At 45.4% G+C, this 27,521-nt stretch overlaps 2 protein-coding genes across 6 annotated transcripts in view; one reads left to right on the top strand and one right to left on the bottom strand.

Annotated features, from left to right (window-relative positions):
- The window catches only part of SAMD13 (sterile alpha motif domain containing 13), a 29,145-nt gene extending 19,423 nt beyond the window's left edge, over positions 1–9,722 (top strand). For 3 of the 5 annotated variants that reach the window (XM_028732956.2, XM_028732959.2, XM_028732960.2), the window contains one exon: positions 8,026–9,722. In XM_028732956.2, coding sequence (XP_028588789.2) covers positions 8,026–8,169 — 144 coding nt within the window. In that variant the 3' untranslated portion in view covers positions 8,170–9,722. Of the gene's footprint in view, positions 1–2,447; positions 4,055–5,065; positions 5,167–8,025 lie in introns of all 5 variants that reach the window. The other 2 variants (XR_013392879.1, XM_028732953.2) reach the window with 2 other exon arrangements.
- A 5,159-nt stretch (positions 9,723–14,881) lies between these two features.
- On the bottom strand, positions 14,882–26,812 carry LOC114598436 (uricase-like). The gene is made up of 9 exons (XM_077928116.1): positions 26,747–26,812; positions 24,291–24,485; positions 22,292–22,510; positions 21,163–21,279; positions 20,830–20,908; positions 20,302–20,491; positions 19,369–19,492; positions 18,006–18,089; positions 14,882–16,555 (listed from the first exon to the last, which is right to left on the bottom strand). Exons 1-9 carry the CDS (start codon positions 26,810–26,812, stop codon positions 16,409–16,411), a joined length of 1,221 nt encoding a protein of 406 aa, XP_077784242.1. The 3' UTR covers positions 14,882–16,408.
- Between the last annotated feature and the right edge of the window lie 709 nt (positions 26,813–27,521).

Here is a 27,521-nt window from a genome sequence, read left to right as displayed (position 1 = left end):
CTGACAGCGGGCGGGAAGGTGACGTTGGGACAGTGCGTGACTAACGCACGCACCGCCCCCATGCGACATCACAGCCAGTACAGCGACCGCCACAGTGGGAGTGTCGGGGCGCACAATGCGCCTCCTCCCCTCACTAGTATCCGTCCCGGAGCCACGGCAAAGGTGTAAAAGAGCCACATGCGGCTCCGGAGCCGCGGGTTGCAGACCCCTGCTCTATCCCCTATCCTCAGTTTCTAAAAAAAGAGAGGGGATGGGGTGTTGATTTGAAATCACATCCTCCGACCCCTGATGCTGGATGGATGAGGATGTTGTTACCTGAAATGTGTTCTGCCCGCGCTCAGCAGTGCACTTGGAATCTCCTGGGGCTTAAGTCCTGGTACCCAAAAATTGTTTGGGGCCAACCTAAACCGTGCTGCCAGCATGATGGCTGGGGTCGATCCACAGACCTGCTTTCAGACCGACTCTGTGATGCAGCTAACATTAAGTAATAACTTGAGGCGGGCACTGCTGATAGGTTTTGTGTAACCGTAGTACTTCAGTTGTAAGTTGGTTAATTGCCGTGTATGGATTAGCTGCCATGGCCAGGTGATGAAAACCCTGCTTACCCAGCAGGGTTTATTTACTCATCCGGACCTCTTATGTAAGGCATCTTCCAGGTTCTTCTGCCAAGGAAGCTTGGCTGGGAAGGCACAGCAGGACCAGCAATTAGACTGGCATCAACTGCTAGCCTTGAAATCGCAGAGACCCTGGAGGGAGCTAGTGCTTGATTGGTGGTGTGTGCAGTTCCTTGAGAGAGCACTGCCTTGGCAAGGGAGGATGTTTTGGCAGCAGCAATGATGCAGGTGACCTGAGGATGCCACAGTGATGAGGCCAGAGAGAGCGTTGGGGCCCATCCCTGTTTAGATCCATGTCCTCTGCCCTGAAGCCCATTAACTTCCTCTGCGCCAAAAGTGCACAGCTACCTAGAGGGAGAGGGGGCAAGCAATGGGAAAGGCAGTGCTTTGCCTCCTTGCTGCTTGCATGTTCCAAGAGGACAGGGGGAACGGGCAATTGGAGCACAGAAGGAGCAGGAGCCCAAGAGGTGAGGGGCTTGGGGGCGGGAGGGCCCTAGCAGAATTTTGAGCTTTGGCAAGGTGCCCAGAAATTCCTCCCTCTGGTGCAGAGGTGGGGAAAATATGGCATCTTCAGGAATTGCTGGTAGGAAGGCAGCTTTTAGCAATCCAGAACTCCCAGTTGAGGTTGCCAGCCTGTAACAGCAGCCTTACAAAGACAAAACATAACCCACACCATTCCAGCCACACACCCTTTGCTGACTCTCTCAGGGCATACTTGTACTCCTGCCTTTTCCTTCAGGGGCCCTTCATTCATTACCACAACAGTGTAAGAGTTGCTTTTCTACAGCTTCATCTTACTTTGCTGCAGTAATATCTTTACAAGACTGGCACAAACATGGCTGGGTTGATGGTGTTGGCTCATTCCGCCCAGTTGCTTCCCTCCCTTTCCGGCTGGGCACTAATTAGATGGGAAGGTCTGTTCTTTTATTACATTTATTTGCTGACCTTTTGTTTACCAATCGCTTTGCCTTATTGCCATCACTGCAACCTAGCAACCCTGCTGAGTCAGTCAATGAACTTTCTGGATCCTCGTGACCTCGCTGGCAAGGAGGTCAAACATAGGGAAATCAGCTGCAAGACTATACATGAGGTTGAGGCAGGAGAGCAATTTCCCATGATCCTTAGCTTTAGCCAAACTTAGCCTTGCTTCACTCCTGAAAATGAAATGGAGGTGAAAACCTCGTAACCAGGGGTTTGAACCTGAGTCTCCCTACTCTTAGTCGTACAAAACTTAGTCCTACAAAACTTTGCAGCTGTTCAATTAGCCAGTCACTTTAATGGTTACTTGCATTTTCAGTTGTCTTCATCCCACCGCCCTGATATTTTTATGATACAGCGGTACAAGAATATTCTTAATAAGTAAACAAAACTGAAACAACACAGCACAGTTTAATAGAGAATTAATTTCAAAACGGCAAAATATCAACAAGGTTGTTTTTTTTAAAGGCTAGAGGGGATATATGCAACACCAAGAGCAAAAGCAATGAGCCCGGCTATCAAGGAACACTTGGTGATAAATAATGATTTTTAACATCTGTCTGAAGGAGTAAACAGAAATCGGCTTCTCCCACAATGCTCGTGGGGTGTGAAGTCTTCTCCCTATATATGGCTGGTTTGCAAGCAGTGTATAGTCACCACAGCTGTAGAAAAACCGTGGGTGGAAGATTGCACCTTCCACTAGTAGTTGGTGAACAGATTCGGTGGGAGTGGAATCCATGTTGCTAAAGGGAGGTCCTGTAGGGAGGAGAATAAAGAGGAACGCAATTCAGGATGCTTGTTTATTGTGGATGAGTGTAAGCACTTCTAACCCTGAGCTGTCCACTTAATCTCAAGATGCTGTTGGGATTCTGAATATGCAGGCAAGAAAAGTTCCCTGTTAATAACCAAAGTGAAAATCAGCAAACCAGAAGATGTCAAAAACTTTACTAATCAGGAGCAGAAGCCAGCCAGATACAAATGCAGGAGCTATTCATACTTGAAACGATCCTTTCAGATACCATCTGCTCTGCATGCTTCTAAAAACACCCCAACAACCTCAAAGGAAATTATACAGTTTTAATTTTCATTATCTGAAGATAGTTCTTTCATTTAAATTATCCCAACAAGTTGCTAGCATGCTGTGTCTACAGCTTTGCTATTATGTCTGCCTATGAAAAACATATATCTTGGCAATGCAGCTGGCTACGTGGGTATATGAGTAAATGCAGATCTTTTCATATCTTGTACTTTAGCAGAAAGTATAATCCCCCTGGCAACTTTCCAAAATCAAAGTGCCTTACATCTGTGCTCATCCTTATCTTCTTATTCTCTGATGTCATCGAATTCTGAAGGGCGAGCATCCCACCCTCATAGCCAATGAAATTGCCGTATGCAAATGAAAATGGCTGAAACCTAGCAGTTGGCTGATGTCATAGCGATGTCACAATTTCTCCCCGACAGTGGACTGTTTGAACCATTTTGAAATCAGTCGTTGGATGTTGAAACAGCTTTCCCCCTGCCCCCAACCTGTTTGTCAGTGCCCCAGATATCGCTGTTAAAACCCTAAGCAACGGTGGTGCACACAAAGACATGTAGCGCCTCACGTTATTTCAGGCCTGCCTTCTTTTGGAAAATGTACTAATAACCTTTCAACTGTGAGACTGACCAGGTGCCAGGACGTAATCGGGATATTGTTCGGATATTTGCCAGGAACAGAGGAAGCAGATATTTATGCTTAAGACTGTTGGAAGAAGATGGTGAATTATTACGAGGTTCTGGGAGTGCAAAAAACCGCGTCTGCGGATAACATTAAGAAAGCCTACCGGCAGTTGGCCTTAAAAGTGCACCCAGATAAAAACCCAGGGAACAGGGAAGCAGCAGAAAAGAAATTTATAGAGCTCTCTAAAGCGTACGAGGTCTTGTCTGATACTAAAAAGAGGGATGCCTATGACCGATCCCGCAAAGGAGACGGACGTGAGAGAGGGTGGCATGAAAGAGGCAGAGGTACATGCAGACATGGTGGGTCTGGAGACAAGGAGAGAGACAAAGGGCACCTCGACACCGAACCGAGTTTCCACAGAACCCCCCTGGATGTGCGCAAGGGGGTGGACACCTTTTCCCTGAATATCTTTGATGACCTGCTTGACGACATTTCTGGCGACCAGCGAGGCCACCACGGAAGAAGAAGAACCAGAAGCGACAGCAGCTTCTCCGTCTCTATCAGTGGGGTGTCCCCCATTGCAGGAACCGGCTTCACTTCCTTTGGCTCTGAGATCACCGGCAGCTGTTCCTGCACTGCTCTCCACAGTGGCAGGAAAGGAAGGTTCAAGTCCATCATTACCACCAGCAAGGTTGTGGACGGCAAAAAGGTTGTAACCAAGAGAATTGTGGTGGACGGCAAGGAACGCGTTGAAGTTGAGGAGCAGCCCATCTGTTACTGAAGGGCTCCCGGCTGTAAATTGGTAAGGGGAGGCTGCTACGCTTGTGTACTGAGCCTATTAGGAACTTGTGCTGTGTTTCACATTGTGCAATGGGCTGGTGGAAATGCTTTGTGGTGCTTGGCGGTTCGGGCAAACCTTTGGGCGGGCAATAGCTTATTAGAAAAACTTCCTCCAGTCTCATCATGAGCTTTATTTAAGCATGCGTGAGGAGACTTCAGCCCACAAGTCACACTTGGCCTGCAAAGCTCTTTTTCTCTAGCCATGTACATTGGCCCCGCTCATGACATCATATGAACCCCAACGGTTGCAGAAGTACCAAAAATAAAATAAAATTCAGGGTTGGGGGATCCCTACTACGCAATGAGAACTGAACGTTCTCAGTGGCAAGAGAATGCTGACTGACTGTTGGCCAGGGAACTGAAAACTGGGGAGGGAGGAGGAAGTGGAATGGAGTTGGCTGGAATCCTGAACGGTACTACCCGGGCTGCAACATTTTGTTGTAGATCCCATTTGTATATACAGTGGTACCTCGCGTTAAGAACTTAATTCGTTCTGGAGGTCTGTTCTTAACCTGAAACTGTTCTTAACCTGAAGCACCACTTTAGCTAATGGGGCCTCCTGCTGCTGCTGTGCCGCCGCTGCACGATTTCTGTTCTCATCCTGAAGCAAAGTTCTTAAGCCAAGGTAATATTTCTGGGTTAGCAGAGTCTGTAACCTAAGCATATGTAACCTGAGGTACCACTGTGTTTAAATGCAGTCTGGACACTCAGCCTCACAACAATGGATGTCTACAGCCCCTTTTTGCTGAATGCAATCTGAGGCCTGAGAATCTCAGCCAATGAAAGCTCAGGTGTCCAGGTAGAGAAGTGAAGGTGTCTATATAGTGCAATGGTGCCCACCTGAGAGGTGCTGGAACTGCGCTCCGGCACGCTCTGGCTGAGAAAAACAACAAAGCGCCAAGGATTATTAATGATGTCTCCTGGTGAATACGCCACTCGGTTCCCTAAGTCTGCATCCTTTTGTTTTTCTGAGATCAAACACAGGCACCTGCACGAGATCAGGCATATGATGTTGACTCAGCATCATAAAGAGGCACATCACTCTGTTGTGTCGCTTCTGCCCAAACCAAAAGGGTATGTATGAGGATTAGCTTATGCTAAAAGTTGAAAGCTGTGTGCTGCTTGTGGACTAGCCAGCAGGGTCAGAAGGGAGAGAAACGTTGCAGGTGTCTGTCCACTAAGTGCTGGGAAGATGAAGTGCTTGCTTCCCAGCTCAAAAGTGGTACCTCATATTATGTTATTGGTACAGTCAGCATTTTCCCCTGAATAAGTATTTGGGCAGCAGCTTCTGTGGCAGTAAGTTGTTAAAGGACCTTATTCAACCTGCATTCTCCGCAGAAACAAATTGTGAATACCTATTCTTCTGCCCAGGGACGCGGGTGGCGCTGTGGGTTAAAGCCTCAGCGCCTAGGACTTGCCGATCGAAAGGTCGGCGGTTCGAATCCCTGCGGCGGGGTGCGCTCCCGTTGCTCGGTCCCAGCGCCTGCCAACCTAGCAGTTCGAAAGCACCTCCGGGTGCAAGTAGATAAATAGGGACCGCTTACTAGCGGGAAGGTAAATGGCGTTCCGTGTGCTGCGCTGGCTCGCCAGATGCAGTTTGTCACGCTGGCCACGTGACCCGGAAGTGTCTGCGGACAGCGCTGGCCCCCGGCCTATAGAGTGAGATGGGCGCACAACCCTAGAGTCTGGCAAGACTGGCCCGTACGGGCAGGGGTACCTTTACCTTTACCTTTTATTCTTCTGCCCACCTAGCAGTTCGAAAGCACCCCTAAGTGCAAGTAGATAAATAGGTACCGCTTTATAGCGGGAAGGTAAACGGCGTTTCCGTGTGCTGCGCTGGTGCTGGCTCGCCAGAGCAGCTTCATCATGCTGACCACATGACCCGGAAGTGTCTCCGGACAGCGCTGGCCCCCGGCCTCTTAAGTGAGATGGGCGCACAACCCTAGAGTCGGACACGACAGGCCCGTACAGGCAGGGGTACCTTTACCTTTACCTTATTCTTCCTACAATGTTTTTGCATCTCCAGTCAACAAGCATTGATTGAATGGACCCAGAGATCTTTCATTCTCATTGAGTGGCAGCGTTTGTGACCTCTATAGCTAAAAGCCATACATATTTATAATTGAAAAGGGTTCTGCGTATAGAATTTTTGTGGGTTATTGTAATTACAAATGTGGACATGCCTGTGGCTTTACTAATACTTGTTACATCTTCATGTATTTTGTTTGTAATGGCCTGAGAGCTTGAACAATAAATTTTATTCAATCACAAGAATCTGACCGCAGCAGAACAGGCAGGGGCGGGATCCTAATTGGCATGTTAGACTCATAAAATACTGAATTCATAGATGCAAGTTTAGCTTGTCAACATCATTTTTGCCATGTGTGATTTATGCAAAGCATAGTCTATTAAAGTTAATTGAAAATATAGTCAGGTATGTGTCATTAGTTACATTTTGAATGCTAAACTCTTATCAAGATTAAGTTTTATTTTAATATTAGCTGATGCCACACTTTCAGTTGCAGGGGTTGGGGATTGGGAACAAATAACAGCACGGCCTTTTAATTAGCAGGCCAATATAAGATGTAAATCACAAGTTTAAGGAATCTCAGATTGGTACAAATTGGCCAGTCAGTATACTGCCACTCCACACAGAATACTGTGGTGTGCCTTCCTCAAACAAGCTATACACACAGCTTTTTGGTGCAACAGCTTTTGGTGTGACAGTACTCACTGGTATCCAGTACCCTTGCTGGTTTTTGACTGCCCACGGCAGTGCTTGCACAGAGACCACACTTTCACCAAGATATGAGTATTGCAACCTCATTTTTTTTAAAAAAGCACTTATATATGGTTCTTGCTCATAACACTGCCCCTATACTTATATACTATACAGGCTCACCAGGGGTAAGTGTTGTAAGTAAAGACACTGTGGCAGTTTGAGGTTTGAGGCAGGTAAGAAAACTATACCCGATCCAATAACTGCTCTTAACGGTCACGTGTTTGGCTGCTTTCTGACAGCTGCTGTACCATAAGAGTAAATTTGGGTCAATCCAGGTTTCCTGCACGTGGCATCACCTGCTCCCGGTTCACTAGAGCTGCTTCTACACCAACTGGAGGTGCACAAGAGACAAGATTTTTTTTTTATTAAAAAAGCTACCAGAAAGGAGCTTTCAGGAAATGGGCATATAAGAATGGGGGGGGGGGGTGAGGACTTTGGGGGAGTTGTGTGGAATGTGAGGGAGAATGGTGGTTGGAGACCAGTGGAAGGTTTTGTGTTTTCTTGGAGTTCCCATCCACTAAGGCAGACTATACCAAAAGAAAGAAGCTGGCAGGTGAAAGACCAGAAGCTACTGTTAAACATGAATTGCCCACTCACAGGAAGCTCTTCCTTTATTTGATTTCTCCCTTACTTTACACTTTCTGGTCCTCTCTGAGAACCACCAGACCCACGATGGTTCCTCAGTGTGACGTAAGCCCAGGAATGACCTGGACGTATTTGGACAGGAAGTGGAACTGTTTCTCAGGGACCACACTCATTCTCACATAACTCCTCTGGCTGGCATGGAACCTTAGTCTTGGTTTAGACCTAGCCCAGGCTTCCTCAAACTCGGCCCTCCAGGTGTTTTTGGCCTGCAACTCCCATGATCCCTAGCTAGCAGGACCAGTGGTCAGGGATGATGGGAATTGTAGTCTCAAAACATCTAGAGGGCCGAGTTTGAGGAAGCCTGTCCTAGCCTGTTCAGAGGAAAGGGAAGTAGCATTTTCTGGATCTGAAGACCATGCTGGCCCCTTTGGCCACAGTACAGACCTGGGCACCTGGTGATGACTCTGCAAGCTGTTCCAGTTCCTGGGTTCATTACTTTCTTGAGGTTTTTGACACCCTCTTGCTTTCATAAATTGTCTGACATATTTATTGATTTCCACCCTTAGGAAATTGATGGGAAATCTTTACTGTTGATGACGAGGAATGATGTGCTAACTGGACTTTCATTAAAACTGGGACCTGCACTGAAGATCTATGAATATCACGTAAAGCCTCTACAGACACAGCATCTCAAGAACACTTCCCTATAGTGGACTGTCAGATGGGGACCATGTTGTGTCTCTGGTATTCAGAATAAATAAGCAACTTTGGTTTCTTGTTGATGGAACTTTGTAAAAAAAGAAAAGAAAAAAGACTGTATGTGTACATAAAGAGTTTAAACCAAAATGGCACTGATATAAATATATATAAATATATATTTATAGATATATCCTATTGGATAGCTTTAGCAATATGCTGTATGGTGGTTATTGAACTGATGGGAGGGATGAGTTTCTCACTGTTCCATCAAGTATACGACCAGCTCAATAGTTTTTCTTCAGTGAGATAAAAGGTAAGTAAAAACAGAAAGGTACTTGTTAATGTGAAAGCTAGACAAAAAACACTTGATTCTTAGAATTACTGTTTGAAAGGTAAGGATGCTATTCACCATAAATATCTCTTGCACGTGACTCATTGGGCATAGCTTAGAGGGATGGAGCAATCCTAGGTGAACCTCGAGCTTCTACTCTTCCTTCTTCTCTAGTGCACCCACAAGAAGAAGCTGGGAATCTTCTACCTTTGCTTTAACCACAGCCTGTTCTGTTTTCCCAGCTGACAAACTTTGGTTAATGTTGACTATGGTTTGTGCCAGCTTGATCCAACCATAGTTAAGATTAACCACAGTTTCTCAGTTAGGAGTATGCAATAGGCTGCTGTGGAAAAAAATGGAAGAAGAAGCTTTCCAACGCCTTGTGGCTGCACCAGAACAGGAGAGGGTTGGAGAAAGTTTGATGCTTGGGGTCCTGTTAAGCTCTAGTTTGCTGTGGCATCAAAACATAGCCACTGAACCTCAGTCGTGCTGTTGCACAATTCCCTCTTGCTTGAGTGGTGCTTGCACAAAATTATTTCACAATGGATTGTGCTCGGATTTGAAAGTGGATCGGGAGGGTGTGGATCAGCGGAAGTTGACATTTCTTTTTAGAGTCACAGCTCCTTTGTAACACTAGCAAGAGGTTCCAAATTTGCCAAAATCACCCTTTTTTTGCAGAGGGGTCCTATTTTTGACCTTATTAAGGTTTGTTCATAGCATATTGTAATGTTTAACGCTGTGCATACCAGTAGCCTAGCACCTTTTGAGAGCAGAAGCAGCTGCACAGAGGTGAAACTGGGTTGTAAAATTTCCTCTGTTGTTTCTCGTTTGTGCTAATGTTCTTTGAATTTTAAAAGATGTTTTGTGAAAAGCAGGGTTGTTTTTTTTCAAAAGAAATAACAACAGTTTGTGTTGCTCTGTAAGACATATTTTGTTTCGTTCTTGTTCTAATTTATAACTTATTAACAGTTCTGCTGGGAAAGTGTTAAAAGCGACATCTCTTTCATATTTTTAAATATTGTATTCTGATGGTGCTGTAAAAAAATAATAATTTGGCAACATGACTGGATTTATGAGCTGAACACCTCTATTTCCGAAAAGCAAAAGGATGCTGTCTTATTATTGTGAATTTCTGTTGAAGGACAACACTGTAGTTCAATCTGTTTTGATCAGTTCCTTATTTTAACTGCAGACTTGTTAAGTCAACAAAGATGTTGCTTGTGTTTTGATTCAGTTTGGTGTTGAGCTTTCTTTTATTTCAAAGTGTTTATCTCTCATTGTGAACCACCACAATCCCTGGCTCCATATTGAAAGAAACCTTAATACTGCAACTTTCAGAACTGCAACCAACCTCACTTCAGCAAATGAAGATTTTCTATCTGCTGTTCTTCCATGCTGGGAGAAACTTCCGCTTCTGTGAAATCCATATTGGGATTTCTTCTACTTAGCATAGGAACTCCCGATAACAACAAAAAAGTGAAAGTGCTGCATCTTGATCCATCATGCAGATTTCCCAAAAAGTTTGATCAATGAATCATTGAGGACCTTCAGAGTATTACCTGAAGCCCCAACTGCTTACAGTTGCCAGCATTCAAATTGCGCAGAGCTATGAACTGTGGGTGGCACTGTGGGTTAAACCACAGAGCCTAGGGCTTGCTGATCAGAAGGTTGGCAGTTCGAATCCCCGCGATGGGGTGAGCTCCTGTTGCTCGGTCCCTGCTCCTGCCAACCTAGCAGTTCGAAAACACATCAAAGTGCAAGTAGCTAAATAGGTACCGCTCCGGCGGGAAGGTAAACGGCACTTCCGTGTGCTGCTCTGGTTTGCCAGAAGCGGCTTAGTCATGCTGGCCACATGACCCGGAAGCTGTACGCCGGCTCTCTCAGCCAGTAAAGCAAGATGAGCGCCACAACCCCAGAGTCGGCCACGACTGGACCTAATGGTCGGGGTCCCTTTACCTTTTTTTATGAACTGAGGAGGGCAATGGATTTCTGGTTTTGTTTTTGTGTAGTGGGGGGCGGAATCTATCCATTGGTTCTAGTCTATGGTTCTGCCTATGAGACAATGGCTCTCAAACAACTCTGCTGCTTGAGGTAACTGAAGGGATTCATCCAGCCTGCCCCACCAGCAGAAGCCCTATAGATGAACTTCTCCTTGCCCAACAGGGCCTTCCTCCCTCCTTCCATGCCCGCCCTGGAAATTGGCAGGGAGAAAACTCCCAGAACAGTGTGTAGGGTAGGGGAAAGGGGTACCATTCTATCTAGCAAGCTGAAATGCGCAGATGCAATGATTGGAAGATCAGATTCCACTCAGCCTAAGACTTTGAGCAAAATTGCATCATTCCGAAATGTATTCAGGTTCACTCACAAGGGAGGTGAATAGATTTGTAATTGCAGCACCATATCAGTAATTTATCTATTCCTGTTTCTTCAGGAGTGTCCATACAACATAAAGGAAGGAGGGCGGTTGACATTTGGATGTCTACCGTACTTTGATGAATTGCAGAAACGTGCCTGGCTGAGATGGAGCAATTCAGATATGACATGTTCCTCGCTGATTGATTAAGGGTGTTGCTGCATCTTTTATAAATTAATCGGTTGCCACATGCTACATAGCAGCACTGCGTCACATTTCCAGAATTTAAAAGGTTCCCTTTGGAACGAGCAAACCACATTTCAAGAATGGGATTGAATTTCCTTAATAGAGAGATACTGATTTAACTACGCTTGTTGTGATGTTTAAATGGGCAATTAACCGGCTTCGAAGTAACACAGTAGTTACCCGAAGGCAGCAGCCTTTATGGGCTGCAGATCCATTTCCGGCCCTGTCAATCTAGGATTGTCCACCAAAGCTGAGGGTGTCTGTGTGGAGGAGCCATGTTGCAGAGGAATGCTGCAAGACCATCTTCCTGAAAAGCTGGATGTTTGGCAACCAAATGGTTTGGCATGTTATTTCTTAAAGGGACCCAGTCTCTGCACAGAGCCTAAATTTTATTGATGTTCAGCTCCAGCTCTGTGTCCCTTCCGGCTGCACTCATTCCGTTGCAGGAGGGGGCTGTAGATTTCAAGGAGGAAGACAGAAAATGCAGAAGTTTTTTTCTGCCGGAGGGTTTTATGAATAACCACCACCCCTGGTGGAGGAGACCCACTGGCTTTCCCGTCGCAGGACCCTGACACCGCAGGGCAATCGCTGCCAAGCACATCTGGATGGCAACTGCCCAACTCCAACAGCATTTTGGGCATCTGATTTCCATACATGTCTGAAATTTTCCGGACATATGGCAAGCCTACTCCATTACAGATTTGTGTTTGCATAACACCAGTACAGAGAGAGAAAGTACCATGTGTCTGGCGTTTCCCCTTAGATAGCAGCAGGTACTCGTGTTGATATATTCCACAGATACCTTCATTGTACAGTTTTTGATGCCTACTTCAGGCAAACCTGCCTAGACATGTGATTTTATTATGTACCTTCTTCTGTTTTTTCCTGTTGATTTTCGTCCATATGCTTACTGTTTTAAAGGTGGTTTTCATTGCTATTTTTAAAATGAATTTACCATTTTGTGTAAACCGCTTAGAGATTTATTTATTTTTGATTAACCGGTATATAAGCTAAGGGTTAGGATACATAAGTGGGACTGCAACAAAATGCCGCAGCGTGGAGCACGGGCCTTGTTCCAGGATTCTGGTAACCCTAACCTTGTTTTTCTCCCCACCTGCAAAAATCAGGCAGTGTTTTGTACCCACTGAGCCTATTTGGTCTTCGTTGGGATGTTTGGGGAGGAAGTTCCCTTTATGGCTCTTAATTTTGGGTCGTTCTGCAAACCTTGGGGTTTCCCTAAGCCTGCTGATGCCTTCCTCTTGTGTGCAAAGTCCGCTTAGCCCCTTTTAGGGGCGCGGCAGCTTTGCGGGATGGCCAGCGCCTCTCCTCCTGCCGGCGATGCAGGGCTGGGTGTCAGGGTCTGATCCTTGCTGGAGCGCGAGCTTCAGCTTGAAATCCTGCTCTGCGTCAGCCTGCCGAATTGGCCAATGGCAGGCTGGCGCGGAGAGCTGGGCTTGAGGGAACAATCAGGCTTCCCTCAGGTCAGCCCGGATATAAATGCTTACCCAATGCCTACGCCAAACCACTTCATCTGTAGCCAATAAAGTTGTGGCCTGATTTGACCCCATTCCACTGTGTTGGTCTCCTTTATTGGTAGCGCACCTGAGCCTGGCCCTGCAACAGTACTGCTTTGAGTACATAAGGACCCTTGCTTGGATAACGACTTTGCTATTAGCATACAGAGTAAGGTTGATAGGAGCACCAGGGCTGTGTCTTGGCTGCCACAGATTCAGTTCAACAGGAAGTGTTCTTAGGTGCACACAGACTTCGAAAACCACATGTGCAGTTCTTGGGTCAGCACACGATGTTGGGGGGCTTGGACTGGTTCAAGCTCTTGGTAACCCTGGAGACTGAAGTGAGAAGCTGTAGGCTTTTGCCCCTCGGAGACGTGTAACCCAGACTGCAGCTCAGTTCACTCAAGGCCACACAATTCAATGGGTGTCACTGAGAACCAAGCCTGCACCTATCTTGGATTCCATTTGCTGGTCATGGAAGAGTCGGATGACAAATTTGGAATCTGAATGCTATTATGACTCGTAAAATGCACAACACGATGACAGGAGCTGATGCAGCGCAGGGCCTAAGATCAGAGAGCCCCAGGCTTGATTCTCACCTCAGCCCTGGCCTTAAGCAAGCTACTTTCTATCAGCCTCAGCACCTGCCCACCCACTGAAATCTGTAAAATGGGGGATAATTATACTGACTTACAGGGTTGTTGCAAGGATTACAATAATACAAGGCATGTGAACTTCTTTGATCATTTAAAAACACTACACAGTGGTTAAGTAATGCCCTCGTTATTATTAATAGTATCTGTGTGAGAGAGTACGTGCGTAGAGGGCTTTCATTTGAGGCTGGAGTTGGGGTGTGTGCCTCTCAAAAGGGCAGAGTTCAAAGGAATGAATGGCACCAGCTTAACTTGTATTAAGTTGAATCCCATCACCTCACTTTGTCACTGGTAAATATAATGCCTGCCACCCTGCATTCTATGAAGTGCACTTCCTTCCGTTGAAGTAAATGGTCTTGAACTCATATTATTGGATTGATGTCGTGACTTGTACTAATAACACCGTCTTGCCCTTCAGAGTTAGTGGGATGCGGGTGGCGCTGAACCACAGAGCTCAGGGCTTGCTGATCAGAAGGTCGGCAGTTCGAATCCCCATGACTGGGTGAGCTCCCATTGCTCAGTCCCTGCTCCTGCCAACCTAGCAGTTCAAAAGCACACCAGTATGAGTAAATAGGTACTGCGGCGGCGGGAAAGTAAACGGCATTTCTGCGCGCTCTGGTTTCCATCATGGTGTTCTGTTGTGCTAGAAGCGATTTAGTCCTGCTGGCCACGTGACCCAGAAAGCTGGCTGTGGACAAATGCCGGCTCCCTCAGCCTTTCACTGGACTTAACTGTCCAGATGACCTTTACCTTTTATCTCTCTAGACCATGGCTGGAACTTCAGTACAGGCCCAGATGTCCCACTGCATCCCTCTAAATGCTCACTACAACTCCCATAATCCCTAACAATTGACCATGCTGGCTGTGGCTGAAGGGAGTTGCAGTCCACAACATCTAGAAGTGTCCCAGCATGGCAGCTTTCCCTGGGTACTCCATGTCTCCTCTCATTTGTCCCTCCCTACTTTTTGGGACATGGGTGGCACTGTGGGTTAAACCACAGAGTCTAGGGCTTGCCGATCAGAAGGTCGGCGGTTTGAATCCCCGTGACAGGGTGAGCTCCCGTTGCTCAGTCCCTGCTCCTGCCAACCCAGCAGTTCGAAAACACGTCAAAGTGCAAGTAGCTAAATAGGTACCGCTCCGGCGGGAAGGTAAACGGCGTTTCCGTGCGCTGTTCTGGTTCGCCAGAAGCGGCTTAGTCATGCTGGCCACATGACCCGGAAGCTGTATGCTGGCTCCCTCGGCCAATAAAGCGAGATGAGCGCCGCAACCCCAGAGTCGGTCACGGCTGGACCTAATGGTCAGGGGTCCCTTTACTTTTACTACTTTTTGACTGAGGATCCCTCAAACCTTTGAGCTGACCTTAAATGCTTGCAGCTCAGATCAATTGGGCACTACCCTGTGGTATCTTTTGCGTTTTTAGAACCAATTGAGTGCATCAGCTCAACCTCCATTGGTTGTTGTTTTCACCTTTACAACACACGTAATGAAATACACAGGTCCAAAGTAAGGTATAATAATATAAGTTTTTATATTTTGACACCAACAAGGTTTCATGTTTTGTTCAATAAACAGATTCAAACTGTTTTGTTGTTGCTCTTTATTCACCCATAATAGAGATACATATCGAAACCTTACAACCCATGAAGGCATAATACTTAAAGAAACAGGAAATCTACAACTCCCTCAAGTGTTAGCAAGCAGCTTTCTGCATGGAAGACAGGATGGGACAAAGAATAAAAAAATGCTGAAGTCCAAATTACTTAGTCAACTTTTGGCTAACATAAAGGTAAGTAACACCAGGTGATGTGAAGAAATCCATCTCTAGGTATAGTATTCCCAAGGCAGGACAAGCGTAGAGTCCCACTATACTTTTTTGCGGGTGGGAGCCAAGGCTGTTTTCAAACTTTTTCCACCAGTATGTCAAATTTCCCCGCACATCGGAAATGTCCAAGGCTGCAAAGCAACCATCAAGTTTTTCATAAAGCTTGACTCGTAGCAAAATCAGGAGAAACTTGCCTCCTTGAAGGACCACAACAATGGCTGCTGAGGTAGTAACATCAGGGCAGCGCTAGATTTAGGCTGGTGCATCCGGTCCCGTCCCCCCACAGGGTGCCAAGCCAAGAGGGCACAAAATAATAATAATAATAATAATAATAATAATAATAATAATAATAATAATAATGTTTTAAAACCAATTTTTATAAGGGCAAATACATGGGTAAACTGAACCAGAAGGAATTATTGTGAAATAATAAATATGGGGGGGGGGGGAGCAAATTTGGTCCTCTCTTTGGGTACCACATTGCCAAAGTCTGCCGCTGATCAGGGTAAGCGTTCTTTGACCACTCCTTTCCCCATGCGTGCAATCTGCTTGCTCAGAAATCAAAGCACTATTAGGAGAAGAAACCCGAAGACTGAGGATTATTAAAGATCTACATAACTCTATAAAGGTAGCTCAAGCATGTCTTAGGATTATATAAATAGACATAGTTATTTTCCTACTCACACATGTCCCAGGCTTTGTGTATCAGATGAGCAAAATACAGCAGTTGGGGACACAACATGTTACATGACTGCATCAATTAGTCAACGCTGACATTGATACTTCTGTGGCCAAACTAAGCGATATATGTCGGATGCAGTGTTCTTGCTTTATTTGCCGCGTTTATGGGCTAAATTTATATGGCGAATGCAAACTTTGCTAAGTTGGGGAAAAGAGGTCCAAATCTTCTGTTAGTGCCACTTAGTGTCATGTGGCACCATTGGAAGTCAAGGGGTCTGGTATGTAAGCTTGCACTTGTCTTGTTAATATAAAGAAAAGAAAGAATATCTTAATAGTTACTGCTTTGAAGTATCTACCGGCAGGCTTCCCACCTGTGAAATAAGCCCAGATTGTCTAATTCATATGGGAGGCCTGAAAATTCCTTGAACTCTAGGGGGCTGCTTTGAAATTTTTTGTTTTGTTTTGATTTGATTTTCAAAAGAAGCAAAAAAGAAAATCATGGTGGTGTCAGCATTCAATTTCCTTTAGGCCACCTTGAAAATGTTGATTGCGTGTACACACACAAAGCTATGGAAAGTGTGGAGTAAATTAAGCAAGCTGATAGGAGATCAATTTTGGCGGATGTGATGATCTAGGAAGCCGCCGGCTGCTTAGTTCATCCCAATGCAGGACTTAAATCCAACGGAGTAACGAGGTTTACATGCGACGGGGCGTTGCTGGTATGTCCCTGGGCAGTCCTTCTTCCTGCGCAGCGTAGATGCACAAGCCCCAAAGGGTGTATCCTGAGGTGTCAAGATCTGTACATGGAAGACACTTGTGTTAATGGGTTTGCCTCCAGCAGGGGTACCTACTACTCGCTTGAGAGTCTATACACCACATGTTCATAGGAGTTTTCAGCAAAGAAATTGCTTCTACTAATAACAACCATTAGTGGTTGGTGGGGTGGTGTCAGGGACTGGACTGAAGAGGAGCAGGAGTGGTGAAGATCACCTCCCCTTCTCCTGTAGCTTCCAGAGAAGGGGGATACAGTATTGAATTACAGCCGAACTTGGAAGGAGATAGCAGATCAGAGACAGGCAAACAGATGAGTTATGAGGTGTTTGAAGAGGAACGAGGGGAGGCAGAGCAGCCAGCTGAAACATCTCTGGACAGCATCGATGAACCACCACCACCCCTAAAATTCGACATTCGTTAAGAGTGCAAGAGCAATGGGAAGAAGAAGAAGAAGAAGAGTTTGGATTTGATATCCTGCTTTATCACTACCCGAAGGAGTCTCAAAGCAGCTAACAATCTCCTTTCCCTTCCTCCCCCACAACAAACACTCTGTGAGGTGAGTGAAGCTGAGAGACTTCAGAGAAGTGTGACTAGCCCAAGGTCACCCAGCAGCTGCATGTGGAGGAGCGGAGACGCGAACCCGGTTCCCCAGATTACGAATCTACCGCTCTTAACCACTACACCACACTGGCTCTCAACGCAGGGACGCAGAGGCATTTGTTCACGGGGGACCACCGTAGAGTCGGATGTTGTTGCCAGGAGAGGGGAGGAGCCCAGAGTGAGCAACTCCATCCTTGAGGGATGTCTGGATTCTTTGTCTCTCACCACGAGGACTAAATAAAAGCATAACCAAAACCTTTCATGTTTCCTCCCTGCTCCTTGAAGTTTTCAAGGGAGGGAGAGAATTCCTCAAGCCTGACAGGTGGAGGCGCTCACCTGACCAGCTACTGGTGTTGCTTTTGCTGACTAGGAGGAAGAGGGGGTGGGGGTGGGGAGCTTGGTGTGGTGCAAACACAAGCGGGACCACTGCTGGAGGTACATTTGTACACCACCTTGCCCCTTCCTCTCCCAGTAAGTCACAGCTATCATGCCATAGCTCAGGGGTAGAGCATCTGCCTTATGTACAGAGGGTCCCAGGTTCAATTCTCAGCATCTCCAGGTGGGATGGGGAATGTTCCCCTTCTGAAAACCCAGGAGAGCAGCTGCCAATCACTGAGGACAATACTGAGCTCGTTGGACCAATGATCTGACTTCTTATAAGGCAGCTTCCTAAGTTTCTAAGAATCCTCCGTTGGAGATCCCTAAGCCCAGCCTTTCCTCTCTTTGTGGAGAGGGGATGTCTTTGTAAATGGCTTCAATCTCCAGGGCGGATATGCTCGAAGACTCTGTTAAATTACCCTTCCTTGCCCCACCTCACTCCCATACAGCTCCACAGCAATTTATCCTGAAAAGAAGAAAAACACATTTCCTCACCTCCTTGTCATTGCACAGTCCCAATTTTTCTAGATCCGCCACAGAATAGTGGATGTTGGACATGATCACTTCCACTTCCTCAATCTGAAAGCATAAAAACATACGCATATTAGACCACAGGATGACCCTGTGCACTACAACTGCATTCACTCAAGTCTCCTTCCCCTGTTCTTGGCTGTGCCGGAAATCTGAACAGATTGATTACACAAAAGGGATTTGAATTGAGGTTGTGGGCCACAGGCATTCATAGTGTTGTAAACAATGCATAACAGCGACGTCTCCCTGTCTAAACTATGCATCTGCATGGGACACGGGTGGCACTGTGGTCTAAACCACTGAGCCTCTTTGACTTGCCGATCAGAAGTTCGGCAGTTCGAATCCCCGTGACAGGATGAGCTCCCATTGCTCTGTCCCAGCTCCTACCAACCTAGCAGTTTGAAAGCACGCCAGTGCAAGTAGATAAATAGGTACCGCTGTGGCGGGAAGGTAAACGGCATTTCTGTGCGCTCTGGTTTCCATCACGGTGTTCCATTGCACCAGAAGTGGTTTAGTCATGCTGGCCACATGACCCAGAAAGCTGTCTGTGGACAAACGCCGGCTCTCTCGGCCTGAAAGCGAGATGAGTGCCGCAACCCCATAGTCGCCTGTGACTGGACTTAACTGCCCGGGGTCCTTTACCTTTTAGCTTTACTATGCATCATGGCCCTTGGCTACAAGAGCAGAGCAAGGCACTGCATGGTCATGTCACATCACGTGTTGGGTTTACAAGTACCAAAAAAAGGTACTGTTTTCACACGGAGAACCATACATTTGTTTCGTCATTCCCTAACAGCGGGAATATGGAGAGGGGTTATTGCTGAGTGGTAGAAAGCCCTGTGCATTCCATATAGAACAGACACACACACGCGCGCGCACACACACACACACACACACACACACGAGTTTACATCCAGGGCATCTCCAGTCATACCGGATCTGAAGTAGCAGGGCTAGAAAACACATCTCCCTGAAGCCAGAATTTCCAGATTCCATCCTTAGCAACTGCAGGTAAAGCCAGGAGAGAACGCTGTCTGAAATCTAGACAGCCACCCTGCCAGTCCTTGTAGACAATACTGGCTTGGTGTAAGGCAGATTCCTATGCTTTTAATTTCTTTATCTACCCACCTTCTATTTACAATAGCCCGAAAGAAAGCAAAATCTAAGCTTACACAATGATCCGTACATTGCCCCTCAAGTGTGAGTCACGGGCGTCCGAAATGGATTGGATTTGTGCTTTTGATGTAAACCTCGGTTTTGTAAGACTACGGTTATTTGAAGCATATCGCATGTCATGAGGACAAAGAGCTACGACGACAAGACTGACCTGGGGGAGTCTATCCAAGATGTAGGTCTGGATGCAGTTGACCGTCTTCTGGTAAGATGGCGAGTAGTGGCCTGTTTCAGGCGGGCCGGCAAAGGCATCGAGGGCACACTCGTGGGCAGTTCTCCTTCAAAGCAACGTGTAGCCATTAGAATCAAATCTGTACTCTCTCCATAATTCAGCTCATGTGTGAACTTGCAAGACTAACGTCCTGTGTTCAGCTTGCTTAGCTCTGTCCCTTGTTAGGGGTCAGGTCATGAATTTTAACAGTGCAGTCAGGAAAAGGAGAGAGAGAGAGAGAGAGAGAGAGAGAGAGAGAGAGAGAGAGAGAGTTCCAATGTGGGGTGTGTGTCTAGGAATGAAGGGCTTGCCATGTGGTCGCATTAAGCCTGGCACAGGTGGTACCCAGAGAATGGTCTGGAACTGTGTGATGCTGCGACACTGCTAAAGAGACACATGGGTGCATCTGATCAATTCCTTGGATCAGTGGATTAAGAGTGAGACAGAAGCAAAATAAATATCCCCCCCCCCAATAAATAATAATAATACCCCATCCATCTGGCTGCGCTTCCCCAGTGACTGTAGGCGGCTTCCAGCATATACAGAAACATAATAAAACTTTGAACATTAAAAACTTCCCTAAACTTCTTATAAAGGTTATCTCCTTCACATCTGGTGGGAGGGCATCACTACTGATAAGGCCCCCTACCTGGTTCCCTGTAACTTCACTTCTCACTGTGAGGAAACAGGAGCTTGTTTCCACTGTAAATTGACAATGCACACGCCCTTCCCCAATTCGGATATTTCTCATCGAAATATTTCCTTTTTTTCATCCATCACAGGGCTGTAATCATACTCAATATCAGCCATCTCTTCTACTGTGGACATGCGTCGTTAGACAAAAATGGGGTTGGTTTGTTTTGTTTTTTACAGTACCATATGCAGTCGTAGTCAAGACAGTCTGCGCCTTCTCCATAACACCACTTGATGAGTGTTTCTATTGACAGCACTCGATCTCTTCTTTCTGGAAGTGTGGTGTATTTATCCTTGAAGAAGCCTTGAAATCCAGACTGGGTTGTTTTCATAAGCTTCAGATCCTTAATGCCAGAAAAAACAATCGGACTACCTGCAAGAGAGAGAGAGAGAGAGAGAGAGAGAGAATGGAAGAGAGAAAAAGTCAGTTCTTTTTACAATGAAATAATTTAAAATGAGAAAATTGATATATGCGGATAAATTAAAAAGCACTTTTTAACAGGGCAATCGAGTGGGGACTCAGTATGAATACCGTATTTCTCTTGCCTTCCCGGGCAGGGTAAACAGAAACACGAGAAATCCCACCTCTCTTTCTAACACCCACAAACACTTCAATGGCCTTGACTGCTCCTACTTCTCTCCAACAGAGAATAATAAAAGGTGTTACGTTTCTGAGGATTTCTGTCAAAAGAATGAAATTTTGTTTCTTACCTTCCAGAGTCCGTTCCACTTCACAAAACCGAACCCCTTCTGAGCTATAGAGAAAAGCATGGACATGGGGGACACCATCCTAGAGATTGAAGAATATGGAAAATGTGCAAATAAATGTAGGTGATTTTAAAACAATTGGGGAAGTAACAGAGCTGGTTTCGGGGGGCAGCGGCAAAGTCTTATAAATGTTAAGGTGATTCAGTGCCCTATGAACCCCGCCCACATTTGGTCCCTCCTCCCTCCCTCCTTCTGACAACCCCACTTTTCACTTGTTTCCACCTGTGTGCAGGGAGCAACCTAGTCAGGTGGGTGGGGTGTATAAGCTCAGTATACCTTTTCTAGGCGTTGCCATGGTACTTCTTGGATGAAGGCATTGCAGTATATCACGTGGCAAAACGATGTAAGGAAGTGTTCACAGATGTCAAGGCCAAACTCCTCTATTGTTCTGATCTAGTAAGACAAACAGGGTCATCAGACACCATCAGTTTCTGCCCTTAGATAAATATTGAGACACAACACTGTATTTTATTTTATTTTTTGCAATACGTTCATGTCATTGCAAACCTCTTGATTAAATGGGTGAAGCAGTCGAGCAGGCATTATGAAATGTATAGTTTATAAAATAAATGTCTTTATTGAGCCAATTGCCCGTAATACTCTGGAATAAGGAGACCTGTGATTCTTCCAACTGCTAGCAAAAATTAAAGACAAAACAAATCCCTGGGTTAGCTCATGACATTCGGCAGAAGATTCCTGCACTGATGACCTTCATGTTCCCTTCCATCTCTACAATTCTGTAAGTCTATGATTCTGTGAAATAGATCTCTTCTGGCTTGTGCAAGATGCTTCCACTCAGTGGAAGCTTAGTGGAATCTGCTGGACTACAGTTCCCATCATCCCTGACCATGGACCATGCTGGCTGGGGCTGATGGGATTTGGAGCCAACAAATCTGGAGGACCACAGCTTCGCTATCCCTGCTGTACATGAGTAATAGCTGTGCCAAGCTTCATTGACTGAAAGGCTTGTAAGACTGCACACTTACCACAATAAAACTAGCAATCTTGTGTTTCCTCTTTGGAGAAAGCTTTTCTTAAGAATTTTCTGGTTCTTTTCCTTTGGAAAGGTGTCTACATTTACCTATGCATCCGGATAAATCTGCCAGTCGTTGCTGGCTGACACTCCTAGCTCTCTGTAAGAGTTATAATACCAAAAAGGAAAGGAAAGAGAAAGAGATTTGGCCACAGATGGGTTGTATCACATGATACGATCCATCTGTGGCCAAATCTCTCTCTCTCTCTGTTCCTTGCTCTTTGAATTGTCACGGACTTTCATTATTATTTTTGCCCGAGGACTGATTTTGCAATAGGAATGCAATTCATAAAAATGCAATTCATTAAGACAATATCTAGCTACACAAAGATTAAATAAAAAACGGTTGCAAGAGTGCTTTGCAAAACATACCCCTCGGCATTTGGCCAAAGCTTGGATTGTATTCTTTATGGTGTCTGTGGGGATCACTTGACTGTTGTCAGAATTCAAGAATTCATTGACGGTGTTCAGCCTTATATGCACAGAGACTTCCAGTTCTTTGATGCAGTGAGTCGTGCCCTCTCGTCTAATGTACAGCAGTCTCACGGCATTCTTCCCATATTCAGAATTCACATATTCCACATCCTTATTCTGTAACGGGAGGAGAAAAGCAATTTTGCACAGAATAAGTCATGGCTTGAAGTCTGAGGATGTGCTGGTTGGTACAAATGCTTTCGTGTGTATCCAAACCTGGTTAGAATTATCATATTGCTTTAATGTTTGCATGGGATGCGGGTGGCGCTGTGGGTTAAACCACAGAGCCTAGGACTTGCCGATCAGAAGGTCGGCGGTTCAAATCCCCACGACAGGGTGAGCTCCCGTTGCTTGGTCCCTGCTCCTGCCAACCTAGCAGTTCGAAAGCACATCAAAGTGCAAGTAGATAAATAGGTACCACTCTGGCAGGAAGGAAAATGGCGTTTCTGTGCGCTGCTCTCGTTCGCTAGAAGCAGCTTAGCCATGCTGGCCACATGACCCAGAAGCTGTCCGCCGGCTCCCTTGGCCAGTAAAGCAAGATGAGCACCGCAACCCCAGAGTCGGTAACAACTGGACCTAACGATCAGGAGTCCCTTTACCTTTACCTTGCATGCAAAATGCACCAGATCTATAGACATCTATAGCATAGTGTTCTGTATGTCAGCACCTTGAGTGCACTTTACCTACACATTCAGAATTTACTCTCATCTGTCTCGCACCTTGAGTTAGGCATGTGGCACTGCAGGAAAACCACTCAATGCATACAGGTTTCCTGAATATTCTTAGTAGGTCAGCTCCCTGGGAAACAGTGGCTCACAGTGTTTATAGCACCTCACTGAACTTGTTTCTTGGTGAGACAACCTACCCCCCCAAAAAAACCACACGAAAGCTACATCCAGATGAAACTTTTACTAAATCAAATGCCCAGGAAGGAGTGGAACATCTATCAGTGATAAGAATCAAATTTCCATAAGTCATTTTTCCACTGTCCGTCATCGCTATTAATGCTTTTCTTTCAGTTGTTAATTGTTTTTCAGCTGCAGTGCTCAAAGAGATAAGCATCAGACACAACAACAACACAGTTAATGCATTAATGATCTATGCACAAAGGTAGCTTGCCTCCTAATACATTTTTGCACAATTGAATGTTGCCTGGCCTCAAGGCAGAATCATAGTTTAAAAAACAACAACCCGCAGCATCAAATGTTGAGGAGTGACACGAAGCATCAACCTCATGCAAAAACGGAGCCCTTTCTTCCTTTTCAACAACTCTTGAAAATGCCAGATCTTGTCTGACAGGAGCATTTCAAAGGGAGATTTTCATTACTCATCGTTTTTTGCATCTATTGACAAAGAGAATGCTGGGAAAGTTCAATGGGGATTCTGGGGGATCTTTTTTTTTTTCCTTGATGAGAAATTCCTGAGGGAAAATTATTTTTCCACAAACCTCCATAATATAAAATTTCTCTTGAAGCCTTGAATGAATTTACCTTCACCCAGAGGAAATATTTGATTTAGTTTGTTTGTAGCCCAAGCAAACAACTAAAGTGTACCGATTAGAGATTACCCTGAGTCTCTAGGATAGGATTAAAAATCAAATGAATGGATCAAATTAAATAACCCAAGAAGTTTAGAGGAAATATATTGTTATTATCTTCTGATTACCAAGAATAAACAATGGACCACTTGGAGATTCTTTACTGATGTGAATTTAGGCTCGTTTTAAAAACACTTCTGCTTCATTAGAACTATTTTATTTTATTTTTGTCACTTGAAAAGGTGCTTCATCCTCATGAGCACTGGAGTTATCTTACTTTAGTGAGTGACTTTAGAGGCAAATTAATGGACGACAAGGCCATAAATGGCTACTTGCCACGATAGCTACCGTATATTCTACCTCCACTGTTAGAGTAATTTGGACAGGAGAGGATGGGTGGATGGCATCAGAACTACAATTGGAGACCCCTTGAATGGTTGGTAGCAAAGCTGCCAGGAAATCTTTAGTCAGGGAGATTTCTGGCTGGACCTCCCTTAAGTCTTCTGAAGGGCGCAAACCTCCTCTCCGCCCCTCAGCTATGCACTCTATGGCTACCTGCAAAAGGAAATGAAAGACCCGGCAGGCCACCATTTTTGAGTGGGAAGCAGAAGAAGAGGTAGAGATTTGTGTTTGGGCTCTGTAAACATTGTTGGGAGGAAACTGTAGTTTACACCCTCACAGAACTACAATTCCCAGAACCCTTAAAGTACAGTTCCCAGGGTGCTTGAGGGGAAGCCATGTGCGGGTTGTGACCTTTGCCTCCAGTGATCTCCTTGCAAAAGAAAGCTGGATCTTCCCTCTGCTGAGAGAAACAGGGTGTAATTTGTGCCTATTTATAACCTGAAATATAAAGCGATGCTATTACTAAGATAACCAACTAGGGAAAAATAAAATAAAAGTCTGCTTTATGTTTTATAGATGCCTTCCTTTCCCATTGTGTATACACTCCAATAAAATCAGAAACCATGTGCATCAGTATTGAACACTTCTGCCCAACTTAATTTAATTACCCATCTTAGTGAAGTTTTACACAATACAGTGGATGCTCAGGTTGCGAACGTGATCCGTGCGGGAGGCATGTTCACAACCTGCAGTATTCGCAACCTGCAGCGCCGCATCTGCACATGCACAGGTCGCGATTCGGTGCTTCTGCGCATGCACAAACCGCGATTTAGAGCTTCTGCGCATGCGCAAGCACCGAAACCTGGAAGTAACCAGTTCCGGTACTTCCGGGTTCAGTGTGGTGCGCAACCCGAAAATGTGCAACCTGAAGCATCTGTAACCCGTGGTATGACTGTATGTGTAAATGTGTGTTTTGTTTACATGAGTAGCTGCATTTGTTGGTGGCACACTTTGAAGAGGTTACACGAGAGCTCCTTTAGCTTTGTCGTTAAGTCCTATATATGTCAGCTGAGTTTCTTATAGAGTGCTGACGATGCGCATAAAGGTCTCCAGGCAAGAATCATCATCTCTTGTACTACAGGTTTCTCTTTGAAAATTACATTGTGCCTCACCTGCCGGTTTAGCAGCTTCCCAAAGGCGACTTACCTCCCGAGGAGGCTGGACGGGGCTAACACCTCACCTTCAAGTAAGCTGGATTTCTTGGGATGCAGCCTCTGAGGTGACATTAAATGTTACAACTCTCTCCTGTGACAGCAGCCAAATTCTCATGGAGGTTGTAATTCAGGGACAAGGAACCTTTTTCATCCCGGGGGCCACATTCCTGGGTAGGTTTCCAGGACCACATGCCAGTGGCAGTCAAAGTAGGCACAGCCACTAAGGTGAATGTTACTTTTGTACGGTAATCTAGTTTCCACACACTTGTCCATCCCTCTCTATCCCCCATCTACGTCAGCAAGAAACATGATTGGTATACAAAATATATGCCACACTTTCCAGTTCATCTGGGTCCAAGGACATGTTCCAGCAGAACAAAAACAGTCCAGGAGGGTGCAAAGCATGGCCATTTGAGGGGTGTGATGGAAGGGTGTGTGGCCTGTGGAAGACTTCTGAGGGCCAGTTGCAGGAACCTGGAGGGTCACATTTAGGCTCTGGGTCTGAGGTTCCCCGTTCTTGTTGGAAATCTATGATTGGGCTGTACCACTTAAAACTGAAGGAGGCAGGGTTCATGGAAGTCAGCTGGGGAAATTCTACTTGTAGCACCACACCCTACGCAATGTCAAAGGCCAACAATGGTCTCTTGGCCGTTTACTATGGAATGCCCTTCCCTCCCCCTTTGCGAAGCTGCAACCATCAATTGCTTCAGACATCGTGTAAAGACATATCCCTGGCCCATGTCTTCTCCAGTCCCCGCTTTATGTAATTGAATCCCCCTAATTCCTGTTTTAACCAATTTTTATATGTGCCTATACTTTACCGCCTTTATATTGTGTTTTCATTTTTTCCATTTATTTTTAGTGAAAGATTTCATGGATAACAAGGGCACCTACAACATCTCTGCTTTCCATTCATAGAGCCTTTTCTACAGGTCAGCAACATTCGACATGATGATATTGTCTTTTTATGTTGTGCACCACTTACAGATTGTGCAGTTTATAAATGCTTTTATATAAGGAAGGAAGGAAGGAAGGAAGGAAGGAAGGAAGGAAGGAAGGAAGGAAGGAAGGAATATCCTGTATTTATAACAACCAACAAAAATGGTGGTTTGATTCCTTGCTAGCCTTCACTAAGCTCAAGCTCAAAATCATATTTGGATTAATTATCCTTTAGCATGAAATGCCATATTTACCATCAGGGTGTATGTAAAGTGTGGGTGAAGAGCCTTTTCCACAGCTGGGTCTACCTATAGAACTCACTGGCAATAGAAATCCACTGGGCTGCTTCTCAGCTTTCTTTTCATGCACCTGAGATTCTTCATTCATTCATTCACTTATTTCTCAAAGCTTCTCAGAGCTATTTTCAGAACTAGCACACGGTAGCCTTCTGCAGAATAGGATCTTCCCAGAATAGCAGGTGCAAAACCTGCCGACACATCACCTCCATAATAACTATTAAAATGCACATATAGCAACCATTTGAAATGCATGAAACTGACATGTGGCCATCATACCGTATAATCAAGCCTTCCAAATGCATTACAACAAAGACTTAAAAGCAGGTGTGAAGAAAAAATAGCCTGAAACAGAATGACCTCTCACTTCTCTCAAGATGAATCTCCTAGCATTTGTCTGTTGGTGCATCAGCAAGTCCTACAAGGGACTTAGTACAATACCATTACAATATGTGGTTGAGATCTCAAATATAAAACCATATAAAACTTTTTCACTGCAAAAGTAGGAGGTGAAACAGAAACACATTTGCATACAGTGGTCAGCCAAAAATCCTTGCTGGGGCTCCATTGTAGCCACTTTGCTTCTCGATTTGTCTGAGCAGCTGAACAAGCCAGGATTCAGCCCATAGCTTCTCATTACATGCAGATTGAGAAGTCTTCTTCAGAGATCACTCATAGCCAAATAAGATTGTCTTACATGAATATGGTCTTAACAGTGAGTCCGTAAATGACTGTGGAGGCCAATTCTGGATCCGCACATCCTTCCACAGTGGGGACATAGGTTTCTGGGCAGGAGTTGA

Source organism: Podarcis muralis, chromosome 5, assembly GCF_964188315.1.
Source record: "Podarcis muralis chromosome 5, rPodMur119.hap1.1, whole genome shotgun sequence".
In the NCBI taxonomy this organism is placed as follows: domain Eukaryota; kingdom Metazoa; phylum Chordata; class Lepidosauria; order Squamata; family Lacertidae; genus Podarcis; species Podarcis muralis.
Note: the sequence above shows the minus strand (reverse complement) of the source record. Positions and strands in the feature narration are given on the sequence as shown.